Source organism: Peromyscus eremicus, chromosome 1 (genome assembly GCF_949786415.1).
Source record: "Peromyscus eremicus chromosome 1, PerEre_H2_v1, whole genome shotgun sequence".
NCBI classification, from domain to species: Eukaryota; Metazoa; Chordata; class Mammalia; order Rodentia; family Cricetidae; genus Peromyscus; species Peromyscus eremicus.
Genome location: NC_081416.1, coordinates 90446296 through 90473338, shown reverse-complemented (window position 1 = coordinate 90473338; position 27043 = coordinate 90446296). Strand labels below are relative to the sequence as shown.

Here is a 27043-nt window from a genome sequence, read left to right as displayed (position 1 = left end):
TACTTCATACAATACCTCTTGTCAATTTGAGCAATTATTTCCTGAGTCACTGAAGTCCTTTCTAGAAAGTTCTTGCTTATTCTTGCTTATTATGCCTTTATCTTGAAGTGTTTTCCTTACGTAGTTTCCTCTAGAGATTTCAAAGTTTTAGGTCTTACTTTAAGTACACTTTGAAGTGATTTTCATATAGGGTCATAGACAGGGGTTTGTTGACATCTTCTTCCAGGTTTCTTGGCACCATTTGTTAAAGATGCTGTCTTTACTCCAGCATATGTTTTTGGCACCTTTGCCAAGAATTGGGTGGCTGTAGCTGTGTGGATTTCTATCTGGCTGACTGGGAAATTTGGGCTATTACTGTTTTTGTTCACTTGCTTGCTTTTCTGTTGTTTCCCTTCCCCTTGAAGGTGACCTCCCACTACCTCTGGCTGCCATTGTTTCAAAGGAGAAGTCATCTGTCAACTGTATTTCTATTCACCTGTGATGTGTGTCTTTATATAACCACTTTCAAGGTGTTCAATCTGTTTTAACTTTCAGTATTTTGACTATTTTTGACCATAGTATGCTTGGATGTGGTCTTTGTGTTTATATTTATAAATTTTTAACTAAAATTTTAAATTTTTATTTATTTATTATAGCATGTGGATGGTGTGTGTGTGTGTGTGTGTGTGTGTGTGTGTGTGTGTGTGTGTGTAGAGACACATACATGCTACAGCACATACATGGAGGTCAGAGGACAACTTTTGGGAGTAGGCTTTCATTTCCACCATGGCTCCAGGAATCAAGCTGGGGTCGCCAGGCTTGTGAGGGAAGAACTTGCACATAGAGATTTCATTGAATCCAGGAAGCTATCACACCTTTTTTGTATTTCTCTCTTCGCATTCTGCTATCCCCAATAAGTGTAACTTTGGTGTGTTTAATGGTGTCTCCCATTTCTCCAGAGCTCTGCTCATTTTCCTTTACTCTATTTTCTCCCTTCAGATTTTGAATCTCTATTGATCTATCATTGAGTTTGCAGATACTGCCTCCTGCCAAGTTAAATATATTTTTAAGTGCCTCCAGTGAAGTATTCATTCCTCTCCTCATTCTTTTTGTGCCTTTCAAGCTCAGAATTTTCACCTCTTTTTTATATGGCATCACTTGTTGATAAGACATTGTTAAGAGACTTCCTTTTCCACTCTGTTTTTTTTTTTTAAGTTCTTTGTGAAAATTGATAGCAACAACATTGGCATCATTTATTGATAAGTCCAGTGTCAGGTTTCTTCTAAAGCCATTTCTATCTGCTTTGGTCCTATATGTCACAAGCTCCTGTATCTTTGATGATTCCAATTGCTATTGTAACCCAGATATTTTAGATGATATACCTTAGTCACCCTGGGTACCAATAACTCTTGTTCCTCCTCTCCCATCCAATACTAGTTTGTTTGCTCACTTGTTTAGTGTTCTGGATGGACCACTTCAGGGAAGAGCTTTCTCTTCAATATGCAGTCTGTGACATCATTCTTTGGTCTCATCCTTGGCCATATGCCCCTCAAGGGTCCTCTGAAATGAATCCCATTTGCTCATTTTCCTGTCCCACCTCAGGTTGACCTGATCTACTGGTACCACACCCACTGTTCACCTCCACTAACTGCTACTGATTACCGAATTGTTTTCTACACTGCTATTAGACACAAAGCGCTCTACCGAGTTGCCTCTGAGGCTTGCTCAGAGCATCTAGTGGGCTAACTGCCCTGTTTCCCCTGCTGTGACAGAGCTGGCTTGAACTGCTGTGCACTCCATTTCAAATAAGGCCTTACATCCATCGTTGCTGGGAAGGCAGCGAGAGGGGCATTAGCTGGTTGGTCATATTGTATCTACAGTCAGAACGCAGAGAGAGACCTGACCTCTGTGGCCATACAGCCTGCCTCTCTCGTGCAAGAAGAACCCTAGGATGGCTGCTCTGGAGTTGAAGCTAAGAATAACACCTAGCCCTCTCCCCTAGAATTCTCTCCTGCTTGGGAGTCGAGTGCTGGATAGTGATGGTTGCATTGGTCTAGTGGAGTTCTAGGGAGGGATGGCAGTCACTCGTCTTCTTGGACCGTCTCTATCATGGAACTTCCGTCCTACCATGGAGCTGGTATGGCAGCAACTAAAGCCCAGTGTTATCAGCTCAGGGTAGAGCTTCCACCACGCAGGTGGCAAAAGGCAGTTTAGGCCTCGCAGCCATATTTCAGAGCTGAAGACTTTGAGAAATTTTCTTGCTTGGGGAGACAATTTAGCCCTGAGGCTGAAGTTGAGTCGAAAGGCAGCTCCATCTCTTGTCTACACCTGCCCAGCACAGCAGAGCACTCAGCACCTGAGCCACGGAGGGGAAGGGGCCAGCATAGTTCAAACACCACAGACTCCTGGTGTTCTCACCGAAATGGAGATCTTCTTAAAGAAGTAATCCTGTATGCATGCCCTTAGAACAGCCTTCAGAGAGTTCCAATGGGGGTCTTATTTAATAAGCCTGACTGCTTGTCCTGCTTCCCAGGGGAAGACACAGGGTGCTCCGCCGCACACTGCCAGTCCAGAAGTAGTTCTCCTAAGCCCAGGTGATTTGTCCTCTAAAAAGGGGGGGGGGAGTTGTTGCACCACTGCAGAACAGCTGGCTGTTTACCCGCATTCTGCTTGCTTTGTCATGACCATATTTTCTGAATTAAAAATAAGAGGCATTTGGGCCAGCAAAGGCTCTGGGCAGTTTGCAGGCGTAGAGGTCAATATGGGGTATGAACAGTAGAAATACTAGAGTTTATGATGTAGGTAGATGGTTTCTAGAAGCAGCATGTGAGAATCTTTGAAGCTGGCTTCTCCAACTAAACTTAGAGAACCCACTAAGGCTACTAAAGGCACCTCCCCTGAGAAGTCACAGAGGTTCTGGCCCATACAGAGTATCGTTCAGAAGTCACAGGGGTCCTGACCCATACGGAGTCTTCTTTGAAAGTCACAGGGATCCTGGCCCATATGGGGGTCTCCTTTGAAAGGAAATATCTCTTAGCTGTATCTTCCCATCAATGTCGTACTTTGTATTTGGTGATTCTCCAAGAGTAATCAATCCATTCTCAAGAGAATTCAACATGGAGAGACATGGACTCCAAACAAATATCACCCACAGCCAAGACTGAGACTTGCCATGTCTGCAAGTCACATCTACTTTTCGAGGCTGAAAAGAAAGCATTTAGCTCCAAGGCTGAGGCAGCCTCCACCTCCACAACCAAAACCTAGAGAGCTCTCTGTCTTGGGTAAAGCGTTGGTGTGTGGGGTTGGGGACACAGCTCAGTGAGAAAAATGTTTGTCACTCAAACGTGAAGAGCTGAGTTTGTGCCCCAGAAGCCACAAAACCAAAGTCAAGTGTGGTGGTGAGTGGTTCTAATCCCAGCACGGAGGAAACACAGACAGGCAGATACCTGGCGCTTGCTGGCCAGATAGACTTATTCACAGGACACTCTCAAAAGCACAGTGCATGGTGCCTGAGGAATGACACCTGAGTTAACACACATGTGCAGGACTATGCACATACCTACACATACACGCGGGGGGTGGGGAGGGACTAGCTTTGGCATACGGCTGTAGCAAAGAGCAGTAATGATACAACAAAGTTCAGAGAAACAAACAAGACTGTCTGTGAAACCTCATTCTCACATTTTCCTAAAATCACTCTGAAGTCCCCAGGGAAATCTGGTTTCAAAATGATACATGGCCCCATCCCTTCAGCCAGCAGGTGACACCCCCTACCTCAAAACACACATCTGCCTAAGTGCTTGAGCTTGTGTGTAAGCTGAATATTCATGACCTTCCTGCTGTCATGAGGCTGTTTCTGAACACTTCCACCGGTATTTAAAGTCTTTGCTCTGTTCTTTAAAAGACTATGGGTCTTCTTGGATTGTCTGAGACATACGGCCAGGGGCGGCATGGACCCTGGGATCCACAGAAGGGGAGAGACAGGGAGCTCTGGAGTCAGTTCCTGGAGAGCACTGCAAGCCTGTCATCTGTGGATTGAACTGTCAAGCTCATCTGTATGGAGTCACTTGCTGCTGCCCAAATGTTATGCTCCAAACCTACAGATGGCAGTTTTGGAAGGTGGAGCCTTGGGGTGGTGACTGGGTCACTAGGGAAGTGCTCTGATAGGACAAGTACTCTCCAAAAGGGACCAGAGACAGTGGGTGTGCCTGTCTACTGTGCAGGGTGAGAAGATACCCTCTGGGAACAAGGACTCAGGCCTCAGCAGACACACAGGCTGCCAGTGCTTTGATTTTTAACTTCCCGTCTCCAGAATTTGGAGAAGTAAATTCAGTTATTTATAAGCCAATCGGTTTAAGACATTTTGCTATAGTAGCCTGAATGGACCAAGACACTGTTTTTTTTGTGTTGGTTTAAGTTACAAATCCATTTAAGGTTTATTTTTATTTTTAATCATGTGTATATATGTAGGGGATAGGGTATGTATATGTGAGTGCAGATGCCCTCAAAGCACAATAGAGGGCATAAGATCCCCTGGATCTGGAGTTAAAGGCATTTTTGAGGTGACCGACATGTGGGTGTGGGAACCAAGCTCTAGTCCTCTGGAAGAACAGCAAGTGAGTAAGTACTCTTAGCCATTGAGTCATATGTCCAGCCTTAAAAGTCCATTTAAAGCACATCTTATATCTAGTGAGAGCTAATATGTCCCCCCCCCCCAAGCTCTGCTGGCCTCTGTAGTACCAGGCTGGAGCAGGAGGAGGCTGGCTCTTACACATGGGGTAGCCATATTGACCCCCAAAACCCAGGGCACCAACCATTTTAGAGATAAGAGGAACTTTCATGCTGTTTTTCTCTAACTGGCAAAGCCCCCAAAAGGCCTCAACACCCAAGGCAAAGCAGGAGAGAGAAGGAATTTGGGCAGCTTTTCTGCCCCAGGGGAGGCTCAGCCTGGTGACAGTTCCGTATTAACCAGTTCAGCCATGTAGGGAATCGTAATTAGTCCCCCCAGGCCCTAGCTTCATTCCACCACCACCCTCACCCTGAGGGCTATGCAATCTGTTTGAAATGAAAAGGAAAATAAAATCACTGCTCTCCTCGCTTGACCCACCGGCAACGGCTCCTGGCCACAGGCAGAGGTGAGAGGCGGCCATCTGTCTGCTGAGGTAACGAAGAACGGAATGGGCACTTTTAAATGACATTTTCAATTTCTCCCCCATGTCTACTGTGCCCTCTTCCACCCTGCTGCTTAAATGACTCTTTTCAAATTGAAAATATCAGGGAAGAATAGGAAAATAAAAAAAAAAATAAATAAAAAACAGTTGTCTATGGCTAACAGGCTGTTCTGTTCTGGAGGGCAGGGTGAAGAAGAGCCCGGAGTGATCTGCTGTGTTCCTCTTGCTGTGTCCAGGGAGGTGCCTGTCACTGGGAAGTGCCTACAGCTCCCAGTCGGGCCTACTCCCATGAGCAGGCAATTTCCCCATGCAGCCAATAGACAGGCAGGAAGGCTAGGTGAGCTCAAGAATGAGCCTCCCGCCGGGCGGTGGTGGCGCACGCCTTTAATCCCAGCACTCGGGAGGCAGAGGCAGGTGGATCTTTGTGAGTTCGAGGCCAGCCTGGTCTACAGAGTGAGATCCAGGAAAAGGCGCAAAGCTACACAGAGAAACCCTGTCTCAAAAAAAAAAAAAAAAAAAAAAAAAAAAAAAAAAAAAAAAGAATGAGCCTCCCATGCCAGGTCAGCCAGAAGTGTCCCCAGAGTCCAGAAGACACCCCACAATGATTCCGGAGTTACCTCCAGTCCTTACTCCTCTCTCCTGGGTGCACAAGATCAAGGCATCGGTTGGGTTGGGCGTGATGGCACATTGGGGCATGAAGGCAGGAGATCAGGAATTCAAGGTCATCCTTGGCTACATAGAGATTGGAGGCCAGCCTGGACTACATAAGACCCTGTGTGCTTGTTACTTTTCTCTTGTTATGACAAAATATCATGACCCAAAGCAAGTGAGGGGAGAAGGAGTTGTTTGGGCTTACATCCCAGAGGGCAGAGAGTGATCATGGAGGGGAGGCCAGGACTGGGTAGCAGGGGCAAAAAGCTGAGAGATCACATCTCAATTGAATACAGGAAGCAAAGGGAAGAACAGGAAGTGAGGTGAGATTGTAAACCCTCAAAGCCTATTCCAACGACAAGGCTCCTAAAGGTTCCATGACCTCCCTCAAACAGTACCACCAACTAGAGACCAACTATTCAAAGACATGGGCCAATGGGGCATATTTCTCATTCAAACCACCACACATGTCTCCAAAAACAAAAGCCAGCAAGGCCAAACTCTCACCACTACCACCACACTGTGGGTGCTGCAAGATGTGCCGGTCTAAGGTCCTTACAAGCCTCAGTGTGTGCAACCATGATGTACCCACTTCAGAGGAAAGCCAGACCAGGAGAAGCGTGCTTACCTAGTGTGCACAAAGCCCTGAGTTCCATCTCCGAACTGCATAAACTGGTGTGGTAGTGTACTCTTGTGATCTCAGCACTTAGCGGGTAGAGGCAGGAGGATTAGGAGTTCAAGGATTAGGAGTTCAAGTTCAACTTCAGCCACACAATGGGTCAAGGCCAGCCTGGGCTACATGAAAGCCTATAGAAAGAAAGAGAAGGGGGGAAAGGAGGGAGGGAGGGAAAGGAAAAGAGGAGGGGAAGGGAGGGGAGGGGAGGGGAGAAGAGAAGAGAAGAAGAGGAAAAAGAAAAGGAGAGAAAGAAAACAAAGTCCCTACAGAGGAAGGCCCAAGGCCACCTTCCCCCACGCTCCTGACACAATGGTTCCTTCCTCTCTCCTAGGGAGGAGAGCTGTTATTCCCATCCTGTTTTGTCCTGTTGGCTCTTCAGGTCTCAGTGACAATCCACCCGGAGCTCCACAGAAGCCAAAGCCTCACTCAGCGGTGGCTGACTCTGCTGGGATCCAGCTCCGTCCTCCCCCTTCTGTACCACGAGATTGCTTTGGTTTGAAGGTGACCACAAGTGACAGCCTTATTAAAATGAAGACATCGAGGGTCCCCTGCAGGCTTCTCACCAGCTGACTTCTGGAGGGGCTCAGCACGTGCTCAGTGCAGGAAGCAGGGAAGCAGGGAAGCGGGTTCTGAACACATTCACATGCAGAACACCAGCTTCCCTTTGATTAAGCCAGGGGAACAGCAGGGTAAGCTGGAGGTGCTGTAAGAAAGACCCAGGGGCATGTGTCTCCTGTCCCTGACCATCTGCTGGGCACAGCCTGAGATACAGCCTCTCCTCAAGGAGGCAACCTGCTGCCTAGCAAGGTGAAAACTAGTCTCTAGTCTCTTTCCCTTCCAGACAGCTCTGGAGGCAGACAGCTGGATGCAAATCTTGACATCACCTCTCCTTGAGAACTTTAAAGTGGGCCTGTTTATTTATTCATGTATTCACTCAACAAACACGTTCTCAGTCCCTATCATGTAACTGGCGCTATGTGAAACCCTACAAAATGGAAAAACAACAGGAACCTATGTCCATCTTGAGGAAACCCACAGTCTTCTGAGGAAAGGGGGCATTTCAGGGCTCCCATTAAGCACACTACCCCACCTGTCAAATGGGGCTGATGTCTCCAGGCTTCCTTTAAAGATTAAGTACTGTGAAGTGGATTAAACAGTGTTAAGCATCCGGTTTGTGCCGGCTTGCTACAGTCAGGATCCATGTTCTGGAGAAGCCTGTGTGCCATTAGGAGATGCTGAAACTTCCAGGAGATGTAGCCTGCCTAGGGGAAGTTGGTTTGTGAGAGTGTGCCCTTGAACAGGACATTGGGACCTCGGACCCCTTCACTCCCTCTTTCCCTTCCTGGCTACCTAGACGAGAATGGCTTACCTCTACCACACGCTCTGGCTACCATGTACTGCCTCACCACAGCCAAAGCAGCCAGAGCCAGCTGCCCATGCTCTGAAACTGCCAAAACTGTGAGCCAAAATTAACCCTTAGAACTCTTTAGAAGTTGACTGTCTTAAGTACTTGTCATAGTGACAGAATGCTGAGTAGCATGTTGATAATGTAAACTTTCTCTCTTTTCTCTTCTCTTGGGTGTAAACTCTCTGCATCCTGCTCCATTTTCATCACATTGCACCAGGCACCATTATATACACCACCAGGGCTGCGGTCAGGTTCAGGTCAGCAGTGCGACATCTTCAAGTCTGATGGGGATTCTGGGAGGAGAAAGTCTAAGCTCAAAGGATCCAGACCAGCCAGGGAGAAAGGACCCCATTAAATGAAGACTGAAAATCCTGCCCACCTTGTCTTTCAAGGGTACATGGCTTCATCTGAGAACATACCAGAAAGAACTGACAGAAATGTCACCTGTGGTAGATAAAAGTTCCTGGATGTGCAGAGAACCATCTAGACCTGGATGTAAGAGTGCTGGATTCTCATCCCAAGCCTCCAAGGTCAAGTGGAAGTCTCAAAATAATTACCAAATGGTGTTGGGCTTCAGAGCTCTCAGCCAATGTCCTGAGCCTGTGGACCCCAGTGTTTCCTCAAGTGCTAACATGCTCTGCACCTCACTAAAGATCCTTCAGGCCAGAACCTTCTAGACTGAGCTTTAACAGAGACAGGAAGAGGAGGGAGATGGCAGCTCCTTCCGTCCTAATATGCAAGCAAAGTGGGAGGGACTAGAGGATGGCTCAGCTGCCGCAGCTCCACACTGAGGCCGCACAGTCCATAAGATGCCTCGGCTTGGATCTCCAACACTGGTGGATTTCCAGAGGAACTCAAAAGGACTGGGGCCTATTTTCCTAGAATCAACTAAATCTAGAACTCACAATATCTAGTTTCAGGTAAATACAGTTATTTTAATCAGTCTGCTAAGCCAACTGTCTTCTTTATTTAACAAAGAACCTGTCAATCAATAACCAATGTCAATCAATAAAGGAACAGTTTATATCTAGACAGTTTCATGATTTACCACAATTCTCTCTGGTAAGAAGTCAAAGCCAGCCCCCTGTGTGCTGTCTCTAGCACTTTAACTAGATAAGTACTTTAAAGAAAAATGCAGAATGTGCCTTCCCAGTGTAAAGACTACATGCAGCTCTGGATTGTAAAGGATGTATATTAAAATTATATCCTACAACAAAATGCACATTTTGTAGAGAGAAAGGAAGAAAAGATTAAATCAAATCTTTCTGACAATTGTCTTAAATCACACCTTCCTGGCTGCTGTTGAAATTATACGCCACATCACTTTGAGTTAAATCAAACCCGCCCTGGCAGGAAGATGGGCTGGTGTCACTCGGAGTCAGTGTGGAGGTCGAGATGAAAAAAAGACATGCAGCTCCCATGTGCCCACCTCCACAGCAGTAGGAAAGGAGGCTCACCAGATGGGCAGCCTGACTCCCCCACCAGCCAGGGGCTCAGCAGCCCAGAGCATCATCAACACCGACTGCCACCTGCTGCAATGCCAAGTGGCTTCTACCGGACAAAGGCATGGGCACACATCACGGCAACTTGCTCCCTGGCGGTGGTGGGTTGCATCCAGATGCCCCTGAGCCAGTCTCTCCCAACACAGTGTCACTAGTGTTATTTAGTCTCCCTCGAATACTAACATGACCATCTCAGGCTTGACAGACGTAGAATAACCCTAATGAGTTGCACCAAAATGGAGCTGAAATCCCATATTCTAGGTGTCGAAGCCAGAAAACACACTCACTCTTGACTATTTTTCTGTGCAATACTCCAGGGAGGAAAGTGTGCAAATGAAGGGAAGCGATGCTGGGGAGATGACTCAGTCAGTAAAGTGTTTGCCACAAAAGCATGAGGCCCTGAGTTCAGATCCTCAGCACACAGATACAAAGCCAGGCATGGCAGCCTGTGTCTGGAGATCACCGACCAGCCAGCCTAGCCAGATCCGTGGGCTCCATGTTTAGTGAGAACCCGTCCCTGAAACAAATAAGATGAGGTGTAGTTGAGAAAGACACTGAACATTGGCCCCCAGCCTCCACACGCACACGCACACACACACACACACACACACACACACACACACGCACGCACACACACACACACACACACACTGTGAATGTGTTCACATATTCCTCTCTTCCTCCTCCTCTCTCTCTCATGCCCTCACACACACTAAGGGAAGAGGGAGAAAAAGGAGGTAAGGAGATGGAATACAGAGCACGCTTCCCCCATGCTTACCGCTAGTGGGCAGGGCCAGATGCTTTCCTACTCCTTGATCAGTATAGCAGCCATGCAATGGCAAAGGAATCGTTACCTTTATCTACACAGTTGGGAAAACTAAGACATGGGCAGTGCAGAGACTTGCCAAGGTCATCCGACCCACCAGAGGCATGGTGAATTTTCAGGCCCGCCGCTTGTGCTGATCTCGTCTGCCACGCTGAGGGACAGGGTTTCCTTCTTCAAAGTAAGTGCTGGTTTGAGTTACTGAGCTGCCCTCTCCGTGCCTTGCCTACTACACTCCTCTAATCGCCTTGTTCTTCAAGTCCCACGTACTCTGTGAAGCCCAGGCAGATGACTCCTTCTAGAGTACTGCACTTTGCACACTCCTCATGGGTCTTAACTGCAAAAGATGTTGTTTGGTCTTCTCAAGTTGATAACATGCTTTTCAAAGAAAAGGACCCTGTAGGACAGATTCTGCCATTGCCCACCACAATTGGCATAGTGCCATGCCAGCAGAGGCAGACTCCTGCTCGTTAGGAAATAGCCAGAGAACAGCTCAGATTGATGCTTTCACCAATGTGCCCCTTCACTTAGCCCGTCCAGTGGCTCCTAGTCCTAGGGTATTCCTTTCCCAGTGGTCTTTGGGGTTGCACAGCTAGCTCCCCACCCAGGCAGTCTTACCTCATGCCCTCTTACCATCACCCTACTGTGGCATTCTGGCCACCCCATTGCTGTGCAAACATACCAAGCACATCCCTGCCACAGGGCCTTTTCACCGCTTTCTGTCTCCACTGAACCTGTTCCTCCCTTAGACATGCACATGGCTCACATCTCACCTTCTTCAAGAGCATGCTGAGAGGAGAGGTGGCCATTGGCCACCACATTTAATGCAACATCTTCATATTGCACCACTGCCATGTCCTCACCATTTCCTAGGTGCCTAATAAATGCTGTTGAACGAGAAAGACTAGAATCTGAGTGTGTCACTAAAGAGGACTGGGGTGCATACCAGGATATTACTGCACTTACTGCCAAATTCAGAATAACAGGAACTTGGGTGTACACCTGTGATTTCTCCCACCAAGCTGTGGCTGTTCATCTGTTCCCATTCCCAAACCCCCAAAAAGATGGTGGCTTTGAGGCCAGTCTCCCATGCCTGCTCTACATGGCATATGACTCTAAACAATGTAGTTCTTCCGTTCACTGAAAACTCTCTGGTAGGCCCAGCCATGCTTCCTAGCTCCTTTGTGGCCATCTAATGGTTTCCTGCCCTAAATCTAAAAGAACCCCAAAATGAAGCCATGGTTTAAATGAGTGCAGGACACTGTCTAGACTGAGTCCTCTCTCAAGAAAGAGAAACCAGCAGCCTGAGGGTCTCCCTCGCCTCCAGAGGGCTGAGTCTGGAGAACTCCTCACTAGTCCGCACCTACATGTCCAAGAAAGGAGGCTGTCATTGGGTCACTCAGTAGCCCAGCTCAGAGCCTCAGCAGTCACAAGGACTCCCCCTCCCCTTCTGCCAAGTCATGTGCAGCCCTTTAGCCCAGAGAAAGCCATGATCCTCTTATCTCTTAATTAGCATCCTTGAAGCAAAGAGCAAGAGAGGCCCCTGGCCTCTTGTTGTGAGGCTTAATGGAGTCAGGGGTTCTCATCTTATATAGCTGATTGCCTTTGGACAAGTTAAGTATAACCATTGAGCCTTAATTTCCTCATCTGTAAAATGGTGCAATGACCCTCACAGGCTTCCTTAGAGGTTCAAACAAGGTGGCAGTCAGTAAACATTTGATGTATAACAGGTGCTCAAAGACCCTCAAGTCCCTTCTCTCCCATGATTCTCCAGGAGTCCATACCTGTTTTTATTGCCCTTCTTCATTGGTTCCATTCCAATTTTTGAGTCATTAGGCAAAGTCTTTTCTATTGACTTTCCATTGTGTTTCTCTTCTAATCTGAATCCCTGGGTTCTTCTAAGATAAAGGTCTGGCCCAGATGTACAGTTGAAAGTCTGACTCCTGTAAATTCTCCTCCACATTTCTGTGAGTGAGTGCGTGTGTGTGTGCGTGTGTGTGTGTGTGTGTGTGTGTGTGTGTGTAGATCAGAGATCAACCTTGAATGTCACTCCTGAGGTGCTGTCCACCTTTCTTTTTCTCTGTTTGACAGGGTCTCTCACTGGCTTGGAACTCACTAAGGAGGCTACACTGACTGACCAGTGAGCCCCAGTCCCCATCTGTCTCTACCCAGCACTAGGATTACATGCACATACCACAACAACTGGCTTTCACATGGGCTCTAGTGAATGAACACATGTCCTCATACTTGCAAGGTACTTTACTGACTGAGCTGTTTCTCGGCCTCTCCACACACTCTTTTAGAAACTAAAGTAAATCAAATTGGAGGAGCAGCTTATCATTAAAATGAAACATAGACACTGAAGATGCCAGAATGTTCAAAGACACTCCTCCAAGCCCAAGGACAGGCAGGCAAGTCTGAGGCAGCCTCCTGCTCCTCCCCCCCTTCCTGGCTTCCTCTTCCCCATCAGAGAAAGGCAGTGGTTAGTTAGACAAAGCCTGACCAGCAGCTGAAATCCTTTGAGGTAGGAACCACATAATCATCCAGCATCAGAGCTGCAATAAAGAGACACAAGACAACTCTACCTTGGAACGCCAACCACAGACCAGCTGAACGAATCTGTAACAGGAGATCAAAAAGGATCTTCCATGTGGATAACAGAAAATGTCACTGAGCAAACAGGAGAGATCAGTTCAATAAAGAAATGGAGTCACACCTGCAAGTCTACAGTGAGATTTTTGCTTACATTAACTTCCCAGCACATAACTCACAAGGTTATTAATACAGACTCCTACTGTTTGGAGCAAATAAACAGCTGTTGGTGTTTTGTGCCCAAACCACTTTATTAGGGCTTTCCTTTACTGCAATTGTCTCTCCCTTTCCAAATCCTGAGAGGCACAGACAGCTAAAAACAGAGCACCAAGGCAAAAAGAAAAACAAGGAGAGAGAGGCGGGCTGTGTGGGCAGGGAGATAGGGCTGGGGCTTCTGGGACCTTCGACATCGTCCTATAAATCTCAGGCAAAGTCAGCATTTGAGAGCAGGGATACAGGGTTATTGGAAAGGCCGGTTTTGCCCCGGTATTGGGAACACATCACTGAGGCCATCCACCTACGTTCACCCAGGGTTGGGAGTTTGCTTGGACTCAGTAAATCACCCTAGGACACAGGATTGTGTCAACACACAGGAAAGCTCAGTACTCAAAAACAATACTCAGCAAGCATGTCCGGCACATCATAGTGGGCAGAAACTCCTGGGTGGAACTTGGGTGAGTCTAGCTGCAGATGAAACATTGCTTTTCCTACAAGGATAAATTCCCTGGGGTCCCACAGATAGGGGACTCTTCACTCACACTTGCAAGGCTTCTCCCCCTAGTCCACCCCACTCACTTTAGGATTTGATACAAGGATAAAGCAAGCCACCTGTCTGCAAACTCTTGTCATTCTCTTACTTGACCCAAGGCCTCTGAGCTCACCCTCATAGTGTCTGCTAAAATGATCTTCTCTTCCTCTCTTTGAAATGTCCTTCTTATTTTGTAAAAACCATAAATCTTGGGGACAGCCACCCTTCTTGACTCTAACACCCATCAAGCTCTGTGACCTTGGACAAATTATTTCCATTAGGCCATTTTTTTTTTTTTTTTTTGAGACAGGGTTTCTCCGTGTAGCTTTGCGCCTTTCCTGGAGCTCACTTGGTAGTCCAGGCTGGCCTCGAACTCACAGAGATCCGCCTGGCTCTGACTCCCGAGTGCTGGGATTAAAGGCGTGCGCCACCACCGCCCGGCCCATTAGGCCATTTTCAATTGCTATCACAGACAACATGAAGCTGGGTAATATATAAGAAAAAAGTTGGTTCTGAAAGTCCCAAGTCAGGTTTCATAGATTTGGCCTCTGGGAGCTTTCAGCTACCACACAAAATGGCCAAAAGATCACAGTAGGAGCACTTGTTGGAGGGAGAGAGCAGTCCTACAGGGAGACAGAAAGCAAGAGCGTCTTGCTCACAGTTGAAAGTGTGTGTCTCTTGGGAACTAACTAGGTTCTAAATGAACTACAGGGCTCTCTTCCTAAGGTGATGCTGTCAGTGAAATAATCCCCTCCCACCAGGCTCTGCTTCTCTAATGGCTGTCAACCCACCACTCTGGGGACCAAGATTCCAATGCCCAAATATCTGGGAGACACTCAAGTCCTTCCAAAACCAGGGACTTTCTAGGGTTCAGGTTTATCACCTCTGAAATCACATCTCTCTGGGATATTGAGACCAAAGGAAACAGAACTCCTCCCCCAGAATTACTCTCCATTTAAATAAGGATAGTAATGAAGTGATCCCACATGGACAATGCCTGCCCAGGATCTAACCCAGTATTCTCTTTCCAGTCAGTCTTCAATTCCATTTGAAGACTGTTGCCATTAAAATGAATCGAAGTTTCTCATTTCAAATCTCTTTTTAGGGCTGGAGAGACAGCTCAGTTAGCAGAAATCCTGCTCTGAAATTACACAACCTGAATTCATTCCCTAGAACTCATTAAAAGTGGCAAGGATGGAGGCGCATGCTGGTCATCTCTGCTGGAGAGGCAGAGAAAGGCTCCCCTGGAGCTCACTGCTCAGACAACTGACTTGGTGACTTCCAGGCCAGTGGGAGACTTTGTCTCAAAACAGAATATATGCAGCACCTGAGCAATGGCATCTGAGGTTGTTCTCTGGCCTCCACAAGTTTGCATACATGCATGTGCGCTCACACACACTGGGGCAGGCACATGTATTTATGCACACACATGCACAAAATTTATCTATAGCTTTCTCACTCTCTTATTCATTGGTCCACACAGTTTTTGTCCTGTTCTCCTAAACTCCCAGATGCCATCAGCATGGTGCATATTATCCCAATCTTCAAACCCTGTTTTGGCCAAGGTCTCTGAAATACCTTTCCTTGCCTATGGAATCTCAATGGGTATTAACTCGAAGTCTCCTGAGGACAGAGATGTTTAAACAAGTCAGGCATGGAAACTCAACTAAGCATCCAGGATGCTTAAGGTCCAGTCCTGAACAAGCCTTCTCAGAGTGAGCCACTTTGAGACTTGAACTTGAGACGTTGGTAGAATGAGAGCATTCATGTAAGAGCTGGTAACAACCTCTCTGGGCACTGTTTTCCACTGTCTTTGCCTGTCCTGGGATGGAACAGTTCAGAACTTCTCTGGAGCTTCCCTTCATCATCCTTTGGTGAACTTTTGAAGGTCAGTGGCAATAAAACGTGGCCCAGTTAATTGTGCCTGCTGACCTCCGTGTCACTTCAGCTGTGGCTTCATCCAGGAATGCTCTCAATATCTCACTGGAATTAGATGTCTAGTTGTTTCTACGTGCACCATTAAGGACAGCTTCATCCTCCAAAACCAAACTCACCACGCTGAAGCTGAGCATTGGGCAATGAAGGAGAACCTCATCTCCAAGCTGCACACACACTGCAGTGATTCAGCTCCCTCCCACTGAATCTTCAGCCATAACCGTGGAGCCAGAAAAGCCACAAAAACAAGAACATGCACATAACCAGGACTTCTTCCTCTGAAAGTTCCAGTTGGCTGCATTCAGCAGTGTCCATAGAGTGCACAGACCCACAGAGAAGGTTCCAGAACAGCTGTTGCTCACAGTCACTGCCACAGCATACCTGACTTGGGAACAGTTGTGAGGTAATTTGCTATTAACAATAACTTAAGTAGCAAAGCTTAGGAATGATTAACTTTAACTCCACAAATTAAAGAGATTTCAAGGTTAACGCACTCCCCAGCATACTAATGTGCTTCACTGAGTGGGAAAGAAAAAGGTGGGGTGACCAAGAATGCATTGTCGGGACATGCCTAATCCTGGCACTGCCCTGGGGTGAGTGCCCTGCATGTGAAGGCATGTGTGCAAGGAAATAGGAATGTGGGGAATCCTTATGTGCAGCCTTGCATTGCAAGTTGTAGCTGCACGTGACTCAAAGGCAAAGAGAGGTTTGAGAAGACAACATGTGTGTACTTTAGAACAATCAAGTCCCTGACAAATTGGAGATTAGCATAGAAAGATGGCCTGCCATTCACAGACTATGACAGCCACCTGCAGCCCCAGTTCTCTGCTTCTGGTTCTGGGTATCAGAGTCCCTGACATTTATAGACAACTAGGGTGACTGAGATGGTTCACCAGAAAAAGGTGCTTGCAGGAAAATCAGATGACCTGAGTTCAATCTCCAGGATCCACAGAGTGGAAGGAGAGAACCGATTCCTATAAATTGCTCTCTGACCTCCACGTGCACAACACAGCATATGCATGCCCATAGCCTCATCTCTCCCCAAAGCCCACCTGGCTGCTCTCTGGCTCCATTTATCCCCCATACTCAGTAGGGTATCTCCCCAAAGCCTTCAAATGGCATCCCTTCGGTGTGCTTGTCCAGAGGAAAGCAGGTCTCTCCAGACTCTTGGATAAAACCCAAGCAAAGAAAATGGGCAAGAGACCCAAAGAGACCCTCCCACTCACAGCCACACAACAGCACCTCCAGCTTCTCAAACAAGTGAGGTCAGAATCCTGCAGAACAGCAACCGAGGTGCTCCTAGGGCTTGTGTGTGTGGATTCGAATCTCACAAACATATCGAAAAATCTAAGGAAACTTTAGTGGCTGGCGCTGACCTTTAAGGCCCTCACAAGCTGGACTGTGGCTTGCTTTTGATTCTAAATTCTCCTTGAGAGCCGCCACCAAACTGCTCATCAAGGGCAAACAGCGCTTTATGTCAAGTGAGCGGGAAAGAATGTGGAATTCATTTATTTTGCAACCTATACACTTCTGTCTAAAAAGGAAAAGTCTTTGGTCACAGGGAGAGGCTGTATTCTTTGGTAAGGTCCTTCTGCTCCATAAAGATGTGTTCCTGGGCTATTAAGAAAAGCAATTAGGCTCGATCCTGAGTCCTGCTGTTGACACCCTCAAGGCTTCGGTGTCTGTTATGGACAGAATTTTCAAACCAAAGCTCATTCCAAAAATTAGAGAGCTGTGCCGCTCCAACGACAACTTTCCCTCAAACAAGCTCCCCACAGACATTGCACTCTCCTGGTAACAAACCCTGCCAGTCGAGGAGCAAAGGGGGACACCCGAAAGCTACAGGGAGCAGATGAACGTCCACACCGAGGACATCTCCTGGTTTTCTGGTACCCCCATCATCAACCCAATGGTGTGGATCTGAGACACACTAGTATGCACATTGTTTGCCTGATAAGATTGAGAAAACAAAGCACAGTCCACAACTCGACCTCCCACAGGTGGGATAAGGCTGACTCTGAGGAGAAAGATGATGAATTTAGAAATGAGTCACATAGGAAACTGGTCTCAGCTGTGTTCAGAAGGACAGATAGACGGTGGGAGACCCTTCCATGTCACCCTGGACTTGCTAATTCTCTCAAATGCTTCAGACTACCATCATCCCTCACAGAAACACAGCTGTAGGACTTCTCTTTCTCTCTCACGTGGCTTTCAGGCTTCTCTTTAAGAAGTGAAACCACAGCCAGCGTGGGTGGTGGTGCACGCCTTTAGTCCCAGCACTTGGAGGCAGAGGCAGGTGGGTCTCTGGGAGTTCGAGGCCATCCTGGTCTACAGAGTGAGTTCCCGGACAGTCAGAGCTGTTACACAGAGAACCCTGTCTCAAAAGGAGAAGAAGAAATGGAGGAGGAGGAGGAGGAGGAGCCTTTAAGAACTGAACTAATTTACCAAACACTACATATAAACCATTAGGAAAAAGTGTTGTGGGGGATGCTGGGGTTTATTGGGGGTTGGTGATGACATTTGACCCTGTTACTATTAATAAGGTCTCAAATTAAACCTGGAAGTTTGCAACTCCTGGAGACACAGTTGGAAAACCTCTGACCTAGGGTATCTATTTAAAACAAAGATTAGGGGCTGGGTAAAATGAGGAGCTGAGTTCACATTGCGGTATCTACGCAAAAGCAGGGCATGGTGGTACACATATAACCCCAGTACAAGAGGCTCACTGGCCAGCCAATCTAGGCAAAACAGCGAAGACCAGGTTCAATGAGAGACCCTGTCTCAAAACATGTAGTGAGCAATTAAGGAAGATTCTTGATGTGAACCTCCAGCTTCCTCTCACATGCACAGGTGATCAAACCTGCATACCTGCATGGACATCACATACACCAAACAAAATAAATCAAAAATAAAACCAAAACATATATATATATATATATATATATATATATATATATATTATGTATAATATAGTCATCATGGGTATCTTACTAATTTATTAAGAAATCTATGAAAATGTGTAAAATACACAAACCATCAACACTGAGCCTCCAAGAGAAAAATTATTCCCACAAGTCAAAAACACACAGAGGGGTTCAGGGAGGGTATCAAGTTCTGCCATAATCAAAGGAGGACAAATAAAAAGACTCAACTGTCTTGACAGTAATTCCATTTGCCCAGAAAATGCTGAATGATAACACCAAATGCCAGCCCTCCGTGACTCCAGCACAACACTGCATTGTCAGTGGCTGAGTGGAAAGGCTTTCCTTTTGAAAAATAATATTTCATAAAAAATGTTCATACTCTGTCACTGGTAATCTTACTTCTGCAAATACATTTTTGAGAATAATTCAAAGAGGAAAAATAGGTGATGCAAAGACATTCGTTTTTTTCCCCTAAGTATATCCATTTCCTAACAAATGTCCAATATTAGAGAAGGTCAGAGGAAAACCGCTACGTTGGCAGCGGAATACTATGCAGTCATTTAAAGTATTGGGGGGGGGGCGTTTTCTTAAGCAATCCTCCACTCCACTCTGCAAATCTGCCTGCTTCCTCTTTCCCCTGTGAAACATTCCCTTGATGCTCTTGTCCCTGTGTGGGCTTCTCAGTAGTAGGTTGCACCTCCCTCTAACTATGGAGTTGCATGCTTTCCTCCTGTGCACTAGGTCTGTTCCCAAGCACAGGAATACTACTGGGACTTGTTGCTGCAACTGCTTAATTTAATTACATGCTATGTAAACCCGTGAAGGCTGCTAAAAAGAAGAGAGTTGTGATCTCTAGAAAAATTAATGTCAATACTTGCGAAGACTTGAGACAAAGTGGTCACTTAAATAGTCAAATCAGAGGTCAGCAAAATCATTCCAAAAGATCAGGCAAAAAAAATATCATAAAAATATCAGGCAACTGTATTGAGATTGCTTCCAAGTACCTTTCAGTCCCTAGGGAATTTTAAATGCAACGGGAGACATCTGACTTTATCAACAGGAAGGAATGATGCTGGAATGGGAGTGGTCTATGCACAGAGGACAGCAGAGCATTTAATAGCAGACCCACCCCAAGGGCAGCATTTTTACCGACAGCTTCAAAAGCTACTAATGGCTGCGCATTTGGAGTAGCAGTCAAAACATTGACTCTATGTGTAATATTCTTCCCGCTTCCTCTGATGTTTGAGCTCATTGACTCACTTGAAGTTCCATCCATGCTGACGGCAGGAATTCTGTTGTCCTTAGAAAACAAGTGGGGACCAGGAGTGTCCCAGTTCCCCAAGGTCCCCAGTTACTCCACCCAGTCCCTGCCAGAGCAGCTGAGGCACCTCAGGTTGCCAAGAGATAAAGGTTGAAAGGATAAACCATGTAGCAAACAGAGAGAAAAATGCTTCTTTAATAAGGGCCAAAGAAAGAAGAGGATACATATGTATCAACAGTACTGTCTCCTTACATGGGTAGCCAAGAGGGCAAAGCCAAAAGGAGGGCTTATGATTACAAAATAGTTCCTGGGGAAGAATGGATCCTGGGAAGTCCCATACATTCTTAAATTGTCCCTTAAACATTGGCATACTCTTAACAGATTCAAAAAGATACTAAGCAAAAAGAAAGAAAAAAAGGAAAGCCATTTTTGTTTGCACTTGACATAAAAATCAAACATGAACCAGGACTGGGATGGCTTAGTTGGTAGAGTGTTTGCCAAGCAGGGACAAAGCCTGAGTTTGATGCTCAGTACCACACAAACTGGGAATGGTGGCACACACCTGTAACCCCAGCACTAGGGATGTAGAGGCAAGAGCACGCAAGGTCCTCTTTGCCACTTAGCAAGTTTCAGGCCAGCTACATAGTGTGTTTGGGGCTAGCCTGGACTATATGAGATACTGTCTCAAAAAGAAAAAGAGAAAGGGATGGGGAGGAGGGAGAGCAAATTCTCTTCCCAAGTTCTCTCACACTTGGGCTTCCTCTAACATCTGTCCATCTGACCATCTCAACCAAGGTGCAAGGTTCTGAGTTGGAGCCTGTACTAGGAACTACTTGATGTTTTCAACCCAACAGGATACATATTTTAAAGTCTGAAGTTAACCACCCTGTCGTTTAACATCTACTTGGTTAAAAAAAATAATGTTCAAAAAATACAATTTACATTCTCAAGAGATTCTCACACACCATCTAATTAAATCATTCAATCAGAAAACAAATTAAAATGAAATATCACTTCGGTCCCCAAGAGGAAAATCAACTTTTCAGTCATGACTAGAACAGACCTCTAGGGTGCCGCTCCAAAGCCTCTTCTAATTGCAAGTCCTCAGAACATCCTGCCGAACACTCAGTGACATTTGCAACTTCCTGGACAGCTTTCCTTCCAAAGAGAAGAGGCGCCTGGGCAATGCTCTGAAGCAAAGCTTGTCCTTCGGAAACTGGCAGTGCCCCTACTCATGACTAACTAGGATGCTGGGCATCAGTTCAGGGTGTCGCTCATCTATCCAGACTGTCTGTCTCTCTTCCACCTGCCAGGAACTACCAAAGAGTCATCAAACATTCGTTGAGGGAATGTGACCTCTGCCTTCTTTGGGAAACCAACCAAAACCCAGATCTGCCCTAGTACAGCAATGGAAAGCATCTTCATGTGGGGACACTCCTGACCCCACCATCCCTCCAAGATCCTCAGATGGCTGTTCACTAGGATACATCCATTCCCACCGCTGTCAACCAATACCAGGACAGCACTCTTCTACCGCAAGCCTCTGGCCACCTTAGCAAACAGTATATTATACAGTTAAGAACACAGACTGACACCTTCTTAGCCTACAGAACTAACAACCAAAATAAACACTAAAAAGAACCTGGATGTAGTGGCACCCATCTGTGATGCTTGCTGAGATGGAAGGGTGTTAAGTTCAAAGTCAACCTTACATGACTACATGTTAAGACCTCTTCTCACAGCGAAACAAAACTGAGACCCTGAAGCCACTATCTGAGTTCAAATCTCTGAGCTACTGTGTAACCAAGTGTGACCCTGGACCTGTGGGTCAAACAACCTCTCCAGACCTCCGATTCCACATCTGTAAGGTGGAGCTAATACCCCAACCTCACAAGGCTCTAAGGGTAAGTCAGCTTACACAAAGCTCTGAGAACAAGGCACAGCACATAACAGAACTAGAGTTCTGGGCTATTCTAGTTATCAGCTCTCCACCCCCAACCTGCACCCCCATCCTCAGCTCTGTGATGTACCAAGGATTATTCAGAAGGCTCTCCTGATGCAAAACTTAGACAGCGGGTCTATGGAAACAACCCACATCCTTAAGGGCAGGAATGATCTCACAGACTTTACAGGTCTTACCTTTGAGCCCTAAATCCAAGCACAGGGACTGCTCTGGAACCCTGGAGGGAGTTGTCATCATCACCACACTATCACAGCACAAGCAACCAGCTAGCCTCCTCCGCCATCTGTCTGCTTCATGTCTAGCCTTTCACAAGTCACTCCCCCACCCACTGTGAGCAGTGGCTTTGGCCTTGTCATTTCCTACTGCCCAAAGGACACCTGGACCAATACAGAGTCTAAAGAGGCATCTTTAAAAAAAACAAAAAAACAAAAAAACAAAAAACCATCTCCCCTAGTTTATCAGGTAAACATTGAGAGGTTCTAAGGTTTCCTGGTAAAAAATTACAAGTGTGTTTTTTTTTTTTTTTCATCTTCCAGAATGGTTTTCATGTGGAGCCTTGTGAATCATGTGACATGGTCCACATTCAACATGATAGGGGTCTGCTCAATGCTGAGCTCTTGGTTTCATGAAATCCTTGAAATTATTTCTGAAGCATCCCTTTGCTCACTTCTTCCCTAACTAGATAGAAAAGAACAGAAGAATCATTTTGAACACATACACATAGAGAAAATGTGAATGAAAATCTCTCAGAATACGTGTACAAATTGGAAATGTCAGAGCAAGGCACAGCCTTGAGTCTATCTCCCAGAACATACCAAGGCTGTATTTCTATTGCTGACTAGTGTCGATTCTGACCCAAGGGACAGAAGCCACCAAGTAAGAAATGGCAGCAACAGGCATTATGGCACAGACAGTTTGGTCTGTCAGTTCAGTGCTTGGGTGAGGCTGAGGCAGGTCTGAAGTAAGAGCAGTCAAAGGCCCCTCTTCTAGGGGGCCTCAAATCAAGTGCTTGCTTTTGTCAGTTAGAAAGCACAACCAAGGGGGGGGGGGGTCACCTTTCTGCCCTCACCTGAACCTGGTGAAGCCTTCCCAGGGAAGGAGCCAATCTGGCCATGTGGGAGGGACACCAGAGTAGTCCCTACCTTGGTAAACAAGAGAACCGGCAGCTCAGATGCTGCCAGAGTCTACCAGATACCCAGGGGCCTGTAGGGTTTACAGGTAATCCAGCTAGCCCAGGCCAGCAGTTAAGAAGCCCTCTTATCTAGGAAAGCAGGGACACCTGAAGAAGACAGGGAGAATCCAGATTGCTAGCCTCAGTGAGCACACCTTACTCCAGGTGCCCTGAGCTCCATCACTTCCCTTTGGCACTCATACTACCTGGGTCACATCGGGAGAGTCCTTTATATCCCACTTCCTCTTTGAATCTAGTCAGTCTAGAGACACCCACCCATTACAGCCTTGGATTTCAAACCCACTTCCTGTGGATCTGTCTACTCTGCCATGACTGATTCCTGGGCAGGGAGTGTAGCTGCCTTACAAATTGGCCCTCACTGGGACCCGGAAGGCTCTGAAGGAAAGGCGCAGACTCAGTGGGTTTTCTAGGGCCCCAAACAGAAGCACCACCTCAGTGGACTAAGCTTCTTCCTGGGTTTAACACCTGCTGGTAGGGAAGGGTCCTGGACCTGCAGGTGTGCTGTAGCTAAGGACGGTTTTCCACTTAAGATGCCCCCTGCAGTCCCAGCACTACTGGGGCTGAAGCTGAGGCTGGGGCCAATACTGGAGCAATGTAATCTTTCTAGTCTGGGTTTGTCCTGAAGCTTGCTGCTTCTTTAAGCTCACAGTTAGGGTCATGCAGGGCATCTTTCCCGTCCCTTAGAGTGGCCAAATGAGCTCTTTCGCCCTTGTACTCTCTCTTGGGTACACAAATATCCACAGTCAGATACACTCCTGGACTAGTGTATGATCCTGCGATCCCGGGAAGGAAGCCGATGGAGTCAAACGCACATTTGGACACGTGTGTAGCATGTCCCCATACCGACAGCAAGCTGCACATACACACACACACACACACACACACACACACACACATACACACACGTGCGTATGCGTACACACGTGTGCCCAAGGAAGACTCGCAGGGCTTCAGGAACAGAAGATCCAGGACACCAGTGCTTGCAGTCCCTCCAACCACGCAGCTGCCACCCCAAAGCCCTCCCTGCAGTCATTGGCCTGATACGCATTGGCCTCAATGCATCCCACAAGCGGAGCACTAGGCACTCCCTGGCCGTGCGCGTGGCTCAAGTTTCCCAGGGCGCGGGTACCTTGGATGTGTTGTTTGATGACATTCTCCAAGTGGTCCAGCCGCTCGATAATTTTCAGGGTGTCCCCTTTATCTTCCTCAAGCTTCTTGTCGGGAGCTGGCTCCTGCCCCCGCACATACACGCTGGCGATGTAGTTGGTAACCCAGCCCACGTACAGCAGGCAGATGATGTTGGTCATACCGCTCAGGATCACGCAAGTGGACACCAAAGTTTTGGTCTTCCTGGTACACACCATTCTGGGGTCCCTCCTCCATATAGAGCTCCCGGGGCCCCTCCTTGCTGCGCGCCCCAAACTCCCCCGCGCTCACACCCCTTGGTACGCCTGGGGCCTCTGGTGCGCCAGCACCCAAGTCTTGAGTCTCTCCAAAGGCGGGTCCCCTGACAGTGCGAGCCGCGGTGCCCAAGTTTGCAGCTCCCGCCGCTGGCCACCCTGAGAAAGAGCTCCACAAAGGAAACGAGGTGGGTTTGTTTGTTGGTGGTGGTGTTTTTTTTTTTCCCCCAAATTCAAAATCCTCTAGTCTTTCCCTAGGCAGTCAGGGGTGGCCGGCAGTGGCGCGATGCGACCTGCAGTTCTGGGAAACTTTGTCACTGCCAGGGCCCGCTGCCGCGCTGCTTCCCATCTCCAGCGCCTGCTGCCTGGGAGATGCCACCAGCCCGCGTCGCTCGCTGCTCAGGAGAACCGAGGCTGTGGCAGCGACCCAAGGAGCGAAGCAGCACGGCCCGGCCCCCTCCGAGCGACAAGCGCCGCCACCAATCGCGCTCCGGCTCTGGAGAGGGGCCGGGGCTGGGCGGCTGCGGACCAACGAGTAGGGGCCAGGGGGCGGAGCCCCGCCCGGCGCCCCACCTGCTGGCCACCAGCTTTCGTCCGGGACGCGCCCGAGCTTCCCGGCTCTCAGACCACCCGGACCCGGCTCCTGCAGGCCACCAACCGCCAGTCCCCGGCCCAGGCCCGCAGACTCCACCCCTAGGGGAATTCCGGCTATCTTGCAAGCAAAGGATCCCAAGCTTGTGGGGTGGGAGGGGAATATGATGTTCGTGTCCCCTCACCTGCCTCAGCTGAGGGCATTCCTCTGCTTTCCCACCTAAAAACTGAGTCCTTACCCCGCCCCCCGTCGTTTGTTGTTGTTGTTGTTCTTTTGTTTGTTTTTATTTTTTTGATAATCGAGACTCAGACCATAGAAGTGGCCAAGCCTTATAATATCCGCTCCTGATTCGCTTGCGCCTCCACCCTGCCCCTGCCTTCTGCTGGTCTCCAGGGTGTCACCAAACGCCTCCCGGAAATCTCTAGGAGAGGCACTAGTGAACTGTGAAAATGTCTCTAAGGCATAGTTGCTCCAAGATTGTTTAGGTCTGTGCAGTTCCCATGACGTGGTCGCGTCCTACAAGCCTTTACTGTTTATGGAGCCCACCATACCTCACGTACAGGGAAACCTTATATGTAGTGATGGGGCAGGAGGGAGGATGCCATTCTCCATGACCTGTAGAGTTCCCACACATACAGTCCTCATAGCTATGCGGAGGGCAGCAGAGCTTTGCTGGAGAGGACGGGAACTCACAGCAAAGGGCCCACTATGTTTCCTTCATTTCATCCCATCTTAAAACGCTCACTTCTCAGAATTCTTTAAACAAAGTCTTTCTATAACAGACTTCCTTACCTTCTCCCCAAGCTGTGTTTTCTGGCCGGGAAAGAAGCTTGAAGATGAGGCAACCCTGTGGGCCAGCACTCCAATGAGCCATGGTGATATACCAGGCAGCTCACTTACCAGACTTCTGAATTCAACGACCTTGTCCTAGAAAAGAGGAAGCCCCAAACCAGACGTGTTATGACCCTTTAATACTACAGACAAAAGGTCCCCAAAGATACTGAGAAAGTGGAAAACCTCCAAGGCTTGGAGAGGAGGTCTCTCCTCCCCAGCTGGAAAACAGGCTGGGACTGGAGTAGGGAAAGGAGACTGGTGTGAATATATGGGGCACATTCAGTTTCTACACGGACAAGGGAGAAAAACCATCTCTCGTTCTCCATTCACAGCCCTAAAGGCTGCCTGTGGGCTGCCTGGAGCACAGCTGGTGGCCAAAAGGTAATCCTGGGTTCAACAGAAGGAGTCCTGGAAGTTCAGCTCTCACAAGACCTTCCTAAAGGGTCAGCAAAATACACCTGGAGGAGACGAACCCCATGTTGCATGTTCTTATTGGCAAAGTTCCAAGACAAAGAGGTAGAGGGACATTTCAGGAAAGAGACGATGTGGAATGTGTGACTTAATGTATGACTTTGTGCCAGTTGATGCTCTAAGATAGGGTGACTACCAGAGTGTGAAAAAAAGGACAATCAAACAACCACCACCAACAAAAACCTGGAAAAAAATGTAGAATGGACTCCTGTCTCTAAAAAGCTGCCAGTACCCACTGAGCCTCTGGTTTCAATCCTTGCTCTGCTATGTATTATTAAATGAGATTAAGCAAGATTCAAAACACCAACAGGACCATTTCCCTCACGTATCAAATATAACAATACCTTCTTGCTTATGAGTATAAAATGAGAGAACATATCACAGGTCTTAGGACAGAACACACAGTGGGTACCGAGGCTCATGTGGGCATCCTTCCAGGATGTGGTTCTTCCTTTCCCAGGTCCAAGAACACCATCTTGCTGTTTAGCAGACCTTCCTTTTTCTACTGACTACTATGAGTTCTTCTCCCCTACTGGAAGCTATAGGATCTAAGGCTGTGGGCAGCAAGGAAGGGGTTTATCCCTTAGCTAACTAAGTTCCACCTCATTGGCTTTCTACTTATAATGCCTGTCTTCACCATCAGCAGCTCAGCGATTATCACAGGTTGATAGGATTTTCCAGAAGGAGGGCTCATTTCCTGCAGGCCTTATTACCCCACGAAGCCTCAGGCTCCAGCTCAAGATCCTAAAGCCTTGGACAGAAACAAAGGAAATGGAAGAGGTGTTATATAGACTTTATTCACCACTCTCTTCAGAACCACGGGGTCAGAGGGTCTAGTGTCTTTGCAAGCTCCCTTTATAATGGGTTCTTGGTAGAGTCATATCTTTGGCCCTCAGTTCAATTATATTCGACCCAACAGGA

General features: G+C 47.5%; 1 protein-coding gene across 1 annotated transcript in view; it reads right to left on the bottom strand.

Annotated features, from left to right (window-relative positions):
* The window catches only part of Galnt18 (polypeptide N-acetylgalactosaminyltransferase 18), a 320423-nt gene extending 295775 nt beyond the window's left edge, over positions 1-24648 (bottom strand). The window contains exon 1 of the mRNA XM_059268803.1: positions 23955-24648. Coding sequence (XP_059124786.1) covers positions 23955-24189 — 235 coding nt within the window. The 5' untranslated portion in view covers positions 24190-24648. The remainder of the gene's footprint in view (positions 1-23954) is intronic.
* Between the last annotated feature and the right edge of the window lie 2395 nt (positions 24649-27043).